Below are 13,080 nucleotides of genomic sequence, written 5' to 3' on the forward strand. Positions count from 1 at the left end.
CTAAAGCTGCCAAGAATACTCTGTTTTTCACATCTGTAAACAAAAATAGAACAGCACTACATAAATATAGTCATTGCAAAAATACCTTCTTTTCAACTCCTTTTTCTTTCAGGAAAGGAGACATAAACTACTTTTTGTATCCAAAATACATCTTCAATGGGGAAATATAGTTTTCTTTAGGTACATTAAAATATAGCCAGAATGAATTAATTGATTGTCTTTCCACAGTATAATAATTTCTGAAAGGCAGTGGCATAAAATAGCATAGATGAGACTGGAGATTTGGAGGGTTTCAATGTATCTCATTTAGCAGACAGGTTAAATAGTGGTAACTCTAATTATTGTCAGAAATCCACAGGTTAATTTCAGGGGCCTGTAGTGGCACTGGTGTAGTCAGATTTTTTCCCAATATTTTATGTTGAAGAAGTATAGAGAATTGTGCGAATATAATATTGGGTTTTCTATGAGTAACTCTACTTTTATTTTTAACATGAATTGGAATATAGTTAAACCTGCAAAACTTACATGTATAGATGTGTTTTTCCTGTCTTTCTAACAGCAGGCAAAAGCTGAACTACAAACTGACTGTAATTAGCACTAATTAATTTTCCTGGAAAAGATTGAGTTCTTGGTAAGCTTTGATTTGAAGTGGATGGAAGGCGATAAATGGACTTATATGGAGTCTTTTAATTACCAGTCTTAAATTTATCTTGTACAGCAAGATAGCACCCAGGGGCAAGAGGTAATTCGCTTTATAAATCTTAACGTGATTTACTTTATAAATCTTGGAGCTTAGGAAAGTGTAAAACTTTGTCTTTAAGAAGGGTATTCTTTTCCTCTAAGAATTACAGTTTTTTCAAAAAATTTAGTAATGTATTCTCTGTGACCTCTCCATTTCTGTCTCTCCGAAACATATTCTAAGTGAAACCCAATTCTTTGCAGTAGCTAAAACCTACCCAATGGACAGGATTATCCAAAACCAAGCTGAGTCTACAATACTAATTAACAAATGGCCCAAGTATCTTTTGCAACAAGTCAACTTTCAATTTTCTTTTTATTAAAAAAATACTTCTGCTAAATGTAAATCTTTCCTCCATATTCTCAGTCATCATTATGTGATTTCTCATTGCCTTATAGAGGTCATGCTGTAATTTGTGCAGTCAACATAGTCTAGGTGGTAAAACCTCTGAGGAACATCAGAAATTAGTGAAATAAGAAAGAATTAAAAAATTAGCTCCACAGTCAAATACAGTATCAATATAATTAAAAGTATGAAGTTAAAAGTTAATGATTTTAATTTTTCCCAAAGGTATAAATGGCTCAAGATTAACACAGAGCACCCTGTATCTGAACTGTGTTAATTTGTGTCTTTCTAGGATACCTTGCTTGCATTACTATGACATCCATATCCTAGTTTTGGGTGTATGATAGAGTTCACAAGTGTAGCAGTGGGAGACTCCATTCCTAGACTGTCTCCCAAAGCAATAGTACCAAATATAACTTTCCTCAGATACACTATGGACAGATTCACATAATAATTTTCTACGAATGATGTGGTCTGCTCCTGGGAGGACGGAGATCACTTTCAATGTGTGATCTTGTCTTTTCCCCAGGATGTGAAGGCTCAATGATCACAATGATGTAGTTACTTCCCATTTAAGCAGATGACTGACTATTCTATGACTTGCAGAGGGATGACCTCAGCAGCACGGACATTTCTCTTGCCTGCTTTATTTCTCTGAGGCTCCTGGTAGGAGACAACAGCGATATCATGGCCCTGTCTTTCAGGGTGCACAGAGGAAGGGTTGATGTTTTGTTTGCTCCAGCACCACTCCGTCTTCATCCTCTCCCAGTGGCGCTTCAGAGTCGCCTGGACCTGGAGGAGGAAAAGCATAAAATTGTTTTCATAGAATTGCCAGAAATGACTCAGGCAAAGCTGAATAGCACACATCTGAGGTTTTCCGAGGTTAAAGTGTAATTTTTATTTAAAAGGGCTACACTGGATGCATTGAGGCTGTGCAAAATATTATGTTGGGGGGAAAAAACTGCCAACTACATGAGTCAATTCCTTTGACTGCCATGGTCAAGGTTGTTTGTTAATTCGAGGGGAAACTTCTCTTTTTTTTCTTTCATGCAATGGATGAAGCATGAGCTCTGATGATCTAGTGGTAAGAAGCTGCACTACAAGCCCAAAAGCATGCAGTTCAAATCCACCAGCTGCTTTGAGGGAGAAGGATGGAAAATCTCCTCCCGTAGGATTTACTGTCTCTGACAATCCACTGGAGGGCCAGCTATGACTGTTTTGAACTCGACATCACACAACAACATGTAACCTTTTGCTACACATTAGGAGAAGTGTTAGCATAATTTTTATGTGCAAAATCCTCTGAGAAGGTAGATTTTATCTAAATTTACACACTTTATAAGCAAGTCGTTGCATAATTATGGGTTTTATGTTGAGTGAATACAAGAGATGGAGAAGTCACTAAAGGCAAGAAGCTCTGTATTTATCTGCATTGGTAAGAAGATGCAGGATAATTGAGAACTATCTATTTCTGATGAGAATCTTGAGGTGTTTGGAACTGAAAAAGCAATTTTGAGAAGTGACTACAGGAGATTCCCACAGTACTAGGGAAGATAATGGAAAATTCGTTCATTTGCAAATAGCATTCTGCTCAAACCCAACTAGGAGTGGGAACCTTTGAAGATCTGAACAGAAAAGAGGGGTTTCTTTGGTCACCACTATAGCCAGAGAGGCAGCATTGAGTGTTTCAGCACATGCTCCCAAGACAGTGTTCTGGGTTTGAATTTCCTTTGTTTACTACATCCTTTTGTTGAACTTGTTAAAATTTTCTTCTTTGGAAAGAGAGGGAAAAAGAAAGACTAATTCAAAGAGCTATTGGTAAGATCTATTGGGATGTTTTAAATCACTTAGGGCAGTGTGTTAGGGAGCTCATGTGTGTATAGTCAGTAGGGGGTTTGCTGCTAGTCTGAAAGAGTGAACCTCTGCCGGTTTAAATCCATCAGATGTTTTGTGAGAGAAAGATGGGCAATTCTTTTCCTATGTGGATTAATCGCCTCCCTGGAGGGTCAACTATTAGTTGTTTTCAACTCAACAGAAATGTTGAGCACTGACTCAGTGAAATGTTTAGTATAGAGTAGAATAGATTTTCTTCTTTTTGTCCATACTCTATTAAAACGGTGACCCCAAAGGATTTTCTTGCCAATGTAGCTGAACCAAAAAGAGTCAATTATACCCTTTATGCCTTATGCCTTATTGTAGGCTAATACATGGCTTAGTTCTCCCTGAAGTCTGTTTACTGGTTGAAAACTGACTCATGCAAGTGTCTTGCCTCTTCTGCTTTTGTAAGCATATTATTAGAACTGGGGCAAATAAAAGCCATAATATGAATAGAGGGAGAAAGATGGGTAGAGGAAAGTGGTATAAGAATAAAGGACTGAGGGAGAAGGAAGCAGTGAAGAGGAGATTGAAAAGGCTTAGTTAGGACTATTTAAGTGCATTTAGTGCTGAATGCACTTAGTATTGATTTGGTTTTTTATTGAAATCCACCCAGTGTATTTCTCTTCCTCCTGGAGATAAAGAATTCAACAAGTGATCTACCTCATACAAGCAACATCCTGAGCCAAAGACAACTGAGGGTTACCATGGGTTCAACATCTCCTAAATATTAAGAGCAATTGCATAGTTAAAACTAACACAAGTTTTTAGATATACCCAGGGTCAAGAGGTAGACAGTCAACAAGTTTAGAGTGAGTTCGCAAAGTACTCAAAGGGAAGAAAATAAAAAAGCAAAAGTTTTAATCTCACTGGTCCTTTAAACAATAATCCTGAGCAGAAGATTCATGGATATTTTTCTCAAACTTTTATTAGATGTTCTCAGGAAGCATGAAGCCAAAGATTTGTAAGTATTTAAATTTCTAAAAAAAAATCCTTATTATTAAAAAGTTTGGAACATTCTCTAGTTGTACTGCAAAACCACAACCTGTAGTTTTGTATGGAGATAACAATCTACTACAATTAGCATACCACGTATATAGAAAATAAGCTTTTGACAGGAAGGTAATAGACACTTCAGTAAGTACAATTTAGTAAGAGTAATCATCTTTCACAATACTATAGGTTGAATCTAATGCTGCATGCACTGGTGACAAGAACAATGTTGATGAGTCTGCTTGGGAAAACAGATTTTTTTAGTTATTCCCTAACATCATCATAAATATTACAATCAGTATAACAATCAGCTGTGGGTTGAAAGCCTCTTGTTTAAGTCGCTCAGGACCTGGTGGGCTGGTCTTTGTATTTAAAAATTGGTTGGGCCCTCAAGCCTGTGACCCTTGGGCCTTTTGTTAATTGTGTTTGAGAAGAATATTCTTCTAAGTAGTATAGCACTGTTCTGTCAGTTTGCTGTATTGAGATAACTTGGGGTTACTGTGATACTGAATGCTGTGCCTCTGGTATGTCAAATGCCATAATGATTATCCATGGTAGATAGTGTTTGATAGAGCTCCCAGATAGAGAGATTTGTAAGCTGGATTGGCATCTACTTCCCAAATAGCGCCTTTAGAAACTCTATAAACATGAGAGAAACAACAATAGTTATAGAATAGGGTTCAGATCTTTTGTTCATAGGGTTGCTATGAGTCTTATTTGACTTGATCACACTTAACAACAGCAGTGGTAGCATTTGCTGCTAAACATATTGACCAGGTAAAGATGTAACCCAAGACAATGAAACTGTATAGGCAATCATGGAAAAGTGTGTGGCTGTACTACATATATCGATAATATTCAGCTTGGAATTCAAGCTACTAGTTGTTATTTATAATATTTTTTTGCCTTTGAGTAAAAATATGATCCTAATAGCCATAAAACTCTACATGGTAAACCATGGACTTGAAATCAAATGAAGTATCTATGAAACCTATGGAAAATTGTAGAATTCTGGCTTTATATAAATAAGTCACATTCTTAAATGAAATGCATGCTTACATCTTTGTTCCAGAAGCAGTAGATAACAGCCACAGAGAAACCCTGAAAGAGGAGGAAAATGAAATTATTTTGTGTACTTTATATTATTCAGTAATCAATATAAATGGACTATTTGGATGGGAACATTTCTACATTGCAATAGCAAGTGAAGACTGGATGAAGATCTAGAGAGGCAGGAAAGAAGAATGACTTGTGACTTATAATGAGTTGGCAAGGTTTCATTTACTTGGATCCACAATCAACAACCATAGAAGCAGCAGCTGAAGAAATTAAATTATGTATTGCATTGGGCAAATCTACTGGAAGGGGCCTTTTTAAAGTGCTAAAAAGAAAGTCTATCACTTTGAAGACTAAAGTGTGCCTGATTCAAGCCATGGTATTTCTGATCGCCTCCTATGTGTATGAAAACGTGGCAAGGTGTAAAAGGAGCAGAAACAATGTGGAGTTGGCTGAGTATGACTTCTATGTGTTTCATAAATGGGAATTTTCCCCACACATTGTATCCATTGAACTACACAAATATCTACATGGTCAAACATGCCACTCCACATATTCTTGAAACTATTTCTAAGAATCCTTGGATCTGATATTTGTTGTAAATTGGCTCACAGACTTGACTCACAGCTGTGGAGTGTATTAGGTAAGTAGGTTGGCAAGTGAGAAAAGCAAAGAATATTACAAAATGCAAGTCAAGGTTTAGTCCAGCAGTCTCAAGCCAAATTAAGAAGGCACAATTCCTAAATTAGTGAAAGTCCAGATTCAGTTAAGCAGTTCAAATGCAAGAAGCCTCTAGTTTCCTCAATCATCCAGCAAATCGTATCTCAGAGCAGTTACAAATCAGCTTTTCCTTCAATCATCCAGCAAGCAAAACCTTTAACTGTGGCTCCACCTCCAGGGTTCCTTTGGTGCACCTTGCCACAGTATCTTCACAGCAGTGCCAGAGTCACTTCACAGCAGTGTTACAGTCTCTTTACAGCAGCACCACAGTTTCTTCACCCTCTCTCCACCACCATGTGTCACTGTATATAATGTGTTCTCTTATATTGGTCCCACAGCTGTTAATGATTTGCAAGACCATGTGTCCACAGTTTAGGTAGCTGGAGACCGTGTCCTCAGCTGGGGCTAACGCAATGGGTAGAAAAGCCAATTTTCAAAGTTTATGACACTACACAAGAATAAGAAAGACAGAAGCCACATATGTATGGCTTTTAAGGAGTTGACAAAGAATATTGGTGATTGCCAGAAGAAATAAATCTATCTTAGCAGAAGTACTGTTGTAATGCTCCTTAGAAGAAAGAATTCTAAGACTTCTTCCAACTTATTTTGAACCTGTTATGAGTAGGGATTAGTTAATGGAGCAAGACATCATACTTGTAAGGTTTGAGAGCCATGGATAAAGAAGACCCTCACCAATACTGACTGATTCACTGACTGCAACAATGGGCTCAAGCACTGCATTTACTGTGAGAATAGTACATATATGATCAGGTAGCATATTTTTCCTGTTTTATGTTGGGCTCCTATGAGTCAGTACTGACATATGATTATTTTTTTTTTCATCAAATCATCTGATACTGTTTTCAGTCCATTGAGGTATGTCCTATATTGCAGAAATACAATGGCTGGTACTGTGCATATCAGAAGAGAAAAAAAGAAGTAATTGGAAACTGAAACTTAGTTTAACAGATTAGAACTGCCACTGTGGGCTTCAAGAGAGGTATATCATAGTAACTACAAACCTTTTCTTCTCTACTCTTATATTTTTTGTGGCATTAGACTCTAGTTTAATGTAATCCAAGACAGGAAACTCATGTCAAGATTCACATTGATTTTAATTGCTAAGGTTTATATGAATTTTCAAAACTTCTCTAAACAAAGCAAAAATAAATATGACACTGAAAAGACTGGGAAAGGAAGGAGAAGATTGATATACGATCATGAGATTAAAAACGTCTGTCCTGTCGTACGTCAGTTTGTGGAAATATGTGTTCTCAAAGTCTGTCACCTGCTTCCTTGATTTTAAAATTCAAAGAATAGGAAAGCAGACAGTGAGCAACACAGAGGGATGCTATACTGCTTCTAAGCCAACCTGGATCCTTTGCAGAAGGATCCTTCTAAACAGGCCCCAGAAAATTTGTCTTCCTGCATATCAGAGATCTAATAACTAAATAAGTAAGTGGACAAGCATTTCATGGGATCCTTACCTGGAAATGAACAAGAAAGTGCATGAAGAAATCATAGATTTGGCCAAGCACAACATTATCAGGCCTCAAGGGAAAGAGAACAAACTGAACGCCCAGTAATGGTGTAAGAATTAGAGCGGCCCGCGCAACTTTTATGTACAAGCGAAATTCAGTCACACGGCTTTCTCGAATCTTGGTTACCAGCACCCGGATGACATCCAGCAAAAAGATCAAATTCAGCTGAAAGAGACAATGTTAGGAGAAACATCACTCAGTAAGTATTACTTATCAACACCAACTGTCCGCAGTTATTGTTTATCCAGTGTGAGGATCAGCTGTACCTTGTGCCGGTGTGGGAAGTTGTACAATTTATTCAGCTTGAGACAAGCTTTATTGTCACCAAAGACCTTTTCAGACTACCAGCAACATTTTCCTTCTTTTCTAAATGAGAACTTTTTTGTTCTTTCTTAGAATTCACCCCCAGGGCAATTAGCTTGTGTTTTTGTTCTTTTCATATGTAGACATTTTTTTTTTTTTGCTAAGCACCATTGAGTTGGCTATGACTCATATTAACCTTATAAACAGCAGAACTGAACCATGCCCTCTCCTGCTCCATGCTGTTATATTTTAAATGAAGTATGTAGTCTTTTGTGCCTTTTTTTTTCATTTTAACATTGTTTTAATCAAGTAACAAAGTTGTTTGAGTGTCTGACTTTTTTTGTTTAGCATACTGTGAGATTCATGCATGTTGTTGCATGCATTTACATTTCATTCCTTCATTTTAAAAAATTGCTGGGTAGAATTCCACCATTTGAATAGAGTTGTTAGGACCCCTCAAGTTGGTTACAACTCATACAGACTCTATGAACAATAGACCTGGATTTTGCCCTATCCTGCAGCATCCTCATGACCTCTGATATTCTTGAGACCATTGTTACAGTCTCTGTGTCAATCCATTTTGTTGAGACTCCTCCTTTCTCCTCTCTTTCTCTCATACACTTGAGTCTATTGCATTTAGAAAGGGCTGGTCTTTGGAAAAGGACACCATGATTGGAAAGATGGAGGCTCAACAAAAAAGATAAGGCCCTTAATGAGATGAACTGGCACGTTGACTGTAACAAAACTGTGAAAATGGATTTAAAAAGCACTTACCACCAGTATTCCCATGATAGGGGCATGGATGATATAAAGCAAATGAGTATCTGTACTCAGCCAGCAGCTAGAAGAAGAAAAAAAAAACACAACAACCCAAAACCCACCGTCAGACATGTCAATACAATGCATAGTAGTGAAGAATATGTTAACATAAAGATAACCACAATACTTACTTGTCATTGAAGTGAGTCACCCTAGCAATCGCATGGATCAAGTTTGGCAACATTGGGACACCTAAAAATGTGAACAAGTCTAAGTCACATCTGGTTTCTTGCTCATGAATTATTAAGAAAATACAACTAGCAGTATGAGGTGTGGGGGAAACAATACTTTTGCCTGCAAATAAGAGTGAGAAATGTACTGCCTGTGGCGAGGTATTTCCCTGATGTTTTTACACAAATTGTCTTTGGTCAAACCAGGTAGAGATGTACTCAACCAGAACATCATATGCTTTCAGACCTCATGGTTAAAAGCATTCACGTACATAAACAGCTTTCACAAATTACCCAGAAAAGTAGGTGCACTATTTACATTTACTATGACTATTACTGTCATTGTTATGTTTTTGATCATGATGATGATTATTACTGAGATCAGAAAACCATTCTCCGAGTATGTGAACTGGGCTTTCGTGGAGAGGAGTTGGGTCACACTGGAGGAAAATTACCCAGGACAGTGGATGTCAGAATCTTCATCAGACCAGTTTAGTATCCACCCACTTCCCTAACGAAATTCTAAATCCTAGTAAAAACTAACTTCAAGTTCATAAGTAGAACAATAGAGATGGGTATTGGTGCTATATCCTGCTAGGTTATGTTTTTTTAACAAACAATTTTTATTCTATAAATGTAATCTAGAACAAATTCTAGATTACTTCTGTATTTAAAATAATATCAGATGTACCCATGAACACTAACATACTATTTAGTTTGATTTAGACATTATACAAGGAGGGTGGTTTAAAATTCAGCTGAAGGAAATACATACCCCAGCCCAAGAGGTAATACAACCAGAAGCCAAGGTTCTTGATAAACAAGGATGCCACTACGAGGGTGTGCAGATGAAGCCCTTCACAAAGCATCCAGTAATAGTTGCATGCCATCATGTACTGGTGGAAAAACTGCAAAACTTTGCACATGGGCTGTAAGAGACAAATGAAGTCACTCAAGGGAAGACATAGGCAAGTAGAGGACAAGAGACAGGCATATACTTTAGCCCTTGTTTTTTAAAAAACACACAATTTCTGAGCAGTAATGGTGTTTGTCTATTTCTCAAGTGCATTGTTTCAAAGTGAGTTTTGTTTTTATTTTACTTCCTGTTTCTTTACCCATGTTTATAGTTAGATGATAATGATGGTGATGGGTGACACTTGTATAAAGATTGTATTATGTAGTCACTGTTTATGTACTATATATATATACTTAATTTTCAAAACTGTCCTGTCAGATAGTTATAACAAATATCACTATTTTACAGCTGAGGAGAATGAATTACAACCAAAAGTTGAAACTGACTTTGGTTCAGTCGTGGCCAACAAAGTGAAATCAGAAGGGGTCTAAAATTGTAAAATGTGGGATGTACCAGAATGTTAACTAGAATAGGAAAAATGATGAATTTCCATCCTATTAAAAACATAATTTCCCTCTTACAAAACAAGAGTTCTGAGTGTGTATTTATGTGTGTCTGTTTCATCACAGTCAAATCTCTTGACCATCAGAGTTGGAAAAAACAGTTTGCAACATCTGCTCAAAGATGAAAGCTGATCACATTATTTTGAATAAGACCATCACCCTGGCAATAAATTTAATCTCTTACATCAGGTTTCTGAAAAGGCTCAACTATGCTTCTTCTTTGTGATTCCAGGGCTTTGATCTATAATATTTCACATTATGGTTACCGTTTCATTTTACACAAATTTTAAAGATTCACATATGAACTGATGTGCTTCATTGGCCATCACTGAACTCTTTCAAACCAGTTTGAAGCCCTGATGAGCATGAAATGAGTAAGTTACCCCAAGTCACACTCTCGTAGGAATTGCAGCTGGTGTTCAAACCAGGCGGACTGTTTATAGAGAGATTGGTTTCTTTGCTATCTCATCTATGAATGAGCCTTGCTCTGGATTTGGTCAGTGGAAAGTGATGGGAATTCAGCAAAAATAATATACTAAGTGTCTGCTTTCAAGGAGCTTACAGCAGAGCTCTGGTGGCACAGTCATTGAGTGTTCAGCTGCTGGTTGAAAGATTGTTAGTTCAAACTCACCAGTTGCTCTGCAGGAAAGAAAATTAAAATCTACAGAGCAATCTCATGCTGTTACATAGGGTTGCTATGTGTTGGAGATTCTCAATAATAAACAAGTGTGAAAGAAGTACAATGAGTATTAGGGTGAATTGAGATTTGTATGGTAGTAGGGTTGGAGAGCATGTTGTTGTTATGTGCCATTGAGTTGAAACTGACTCATAGCTCATCCTGCATCCACAGTAAATTTTTGGAAACACAAATCACTTGGGAGATTTTTCATCTTCCTCTTCTCCCCTCTCCTTCAGTACCATGCCCAGATGGCTGGTGGATTAGAACCAAGGGTCTTTGGATTGGCAGCACAATTCTTTACTAGTAGGTCACCAGAGCTCTCTTGGAGACAATGATGGGAATGAAATCTTCAAGGATGGGCAAGATAGACTGAGAGTTGGCTTCTCAGAATACATATATATTAGGCATTCACTTTTTAAACACTTTATTAAAAAGACAAAGGAAAAAAACAGACTTTTTGTCCCCTAATATTTTAGATGGCCTGAATGGTTTTTCCTGGTGGCTACTAGGATTTGGGTAAGAATAGAAAATACCATGAAAAAGAAACATTTACCCTACACTTATATAGGTTATGTATCTTTACTATGTTTGAGTCAATAAGTTCCATGCCCCAGTTTGAATATGTCAACTCTTAGGTTTGATATATATTTCTGCTAATTATTATGGATTTATTAATGGCTAAAAATAACTATCAAATTACCTTGTAGATTACAAAAAAATAATTAAAATATCTTAGTAAACTCCATGTGGTTATGTCCTACACACATTATCTATTAATTTTCTCATGAGGCCTTTGAGAAGGATGTGAGGAGCCAGATTGTGAATTATTGTAAGGACAAAGTGAAAAGAAATTTTCAAGCAAACCAACTGCTTATCAACAAACGAATGGATAGAAAAACTCTGGTAATTTGTGCAATGGAATACTATGCAGCACTGAAAAATAATACACTTGTAAAATATTACACAACATGGGGGACTCTGGAGGACATCAAGCTGAGTGAAATATCTCAGTAACAAAAGAACAAATAGTGCATAGCACTGATGTTCTAAAGTAGGTCTGTCATTGGGGGTTGGGAGGAGAATAGGATAACAATGGATAGATAATGACCATTGCATTGAAACAGATGAAGGAAAGAACTGTTTAAAAGGAATATATGATTACGTGTTATATGTATGGTAACAACCCAGAATAAGAGGTACATAATTGCAAAGAGGATTGGGAGGGGGGGATAGTAGGTAATTGTGTAACAATGAATGAATATTTAAGAAAGTGAACTGGGGAAGGGGGAAGTGAGGGAGAGGAGTTAAAATGTGCAAGAGTGAATGAATGAAAAATCTAACTTCTCTGTAAATGTTCATTAAAATAATACTTTATTTATTTTTTTCAACATTTGGGTTAAAAGTTTCAGTAATAAAGTCTCGTAGTAGAACTATCACCATGCCTAGACTTGTGTGTGACATACAGGAGGAGATCAATAAAAGCTTACCGAACTGTGGGAACTGAAAGAACTTTGGCCTTCTGATTTCAAACAGAATCCTTCTTTCCATCTGTATGTATTAAAATAGTGTAACTTTCATTTTTCTCTTGTGAACACAAAAATTAAAGCAGAAAAGGGGTTTTTTGATGAGACACTTGGCCAAATATAACTAAAAATTTGAAAGTTTGATGTTCTATTTTGAAATATAACTACTTAATAGATGTTTGGCTGATAGTGAAACAAAAAGCAAAAGATATATGGATAAATTAAAAGCAATATGCGAAGATCTTAAAAATTTATTTACTGCTTTGACTAAAATGTTACTTCTCGTTTCTGAGTGAACAATAGAGATGTGAACATGGAAAACGACTCTTCTACTAACTTTAAATTATTTGGTAACTTCAACTCAGCTGATGATACAATAATATAGTAAGAGGGAACTTGTAGATTTGCTGCTCAAATCCAGTGGGTGATTTTAAAGCAAAATGAAAAGCCTACAAAGAACATCTCTTTCATCTCATTAGTTACACAGGTGAAAAAGAAGTATGTCTGGAAACAAAATCAAACAGTTAAAATCACACACGTCAAGTTATAAAACATGAACAAATAATTAACAATTTAAAAATTAGTTTAAAATTGCCTAAAACTTTGAACTCAATCAAAGCTTCCAAGTTTATTTCTGCCAACTCTTGTCTTGAAGCCAAAATAAATTTTGCTATAGATTCGGAGTGATTATCAGAGGTTGTTGTTGTTGTTAGGTGCTGTCAAGTTGAATGTGACTCATAATGACCCTAGGAATGTTGTTGTTGTTGTTATGGGCCGTCGAGTCGCCTGCGACTCATAACGACCCTATGTACAACAGCCCTAAACTCCGCTCTGTCCTGTGCCAATCGCACTGTCTCTGACACTCCCAACCCAATTAACCCAGTCACTGAATCAATCC

General features: G+C 36.7%; 1 protein-coding gene across 1 annotated transcript in view; it reads right to left on the reverse strand.

The window, feature by feature from the left end:
- Positions 1-1,672: 1,672 nt before the first annotated feature.
- Positions 1,673-13,080, reverse strand: part of CALCR (calcitonin receptor) — a 64,527-nt gene continuing 53,119 nt past the window's right edge. The window contains exons 7-12 of the mRNA XM_006891498.1: positions 9,337-9,490; positions 8,523-8,583; positions 8,347-8,413; positions 7,216-7,434; positions 5,012-5,053; positions 1,673-1,876 (exon numbers count right to left, since the gene is read on the reverse strand). Of these exons, the coding sequence (XP_006891560.1) occupies positions 1,673-1,876; positions 5,012-5,053; positions 7,216-7,434; positions 8,347-8,413; positions 8,523-8,583; positions 9,337-9,490 (747 nt within the window). The remainder of the gene's footprint in view (positions 1,877-5,011; positions 5,054-7,215; positions 7,435-8,346; positions 8,414-8,522; positions 8,584-9,336; positions 9,491-13,080) is intronic.

Source organism: Elephantulus edwardii, unplaced genomic scaffold (assembly GCF_000299155.1).
Source record: "Elephantulus edwardii isolate Elephantulus edwardi_28Jun2011 unplaced genomic scaffold, EleEdw1.0 scaffold00098, whole genome shotgun sequence".
Taxonomy (NCBI): Eukaryota; Metazoa; Chordata; class Mammalia; order Macroscelidea; family Macroscelididae; genus Elephantulus; species Elephantulus edwardii.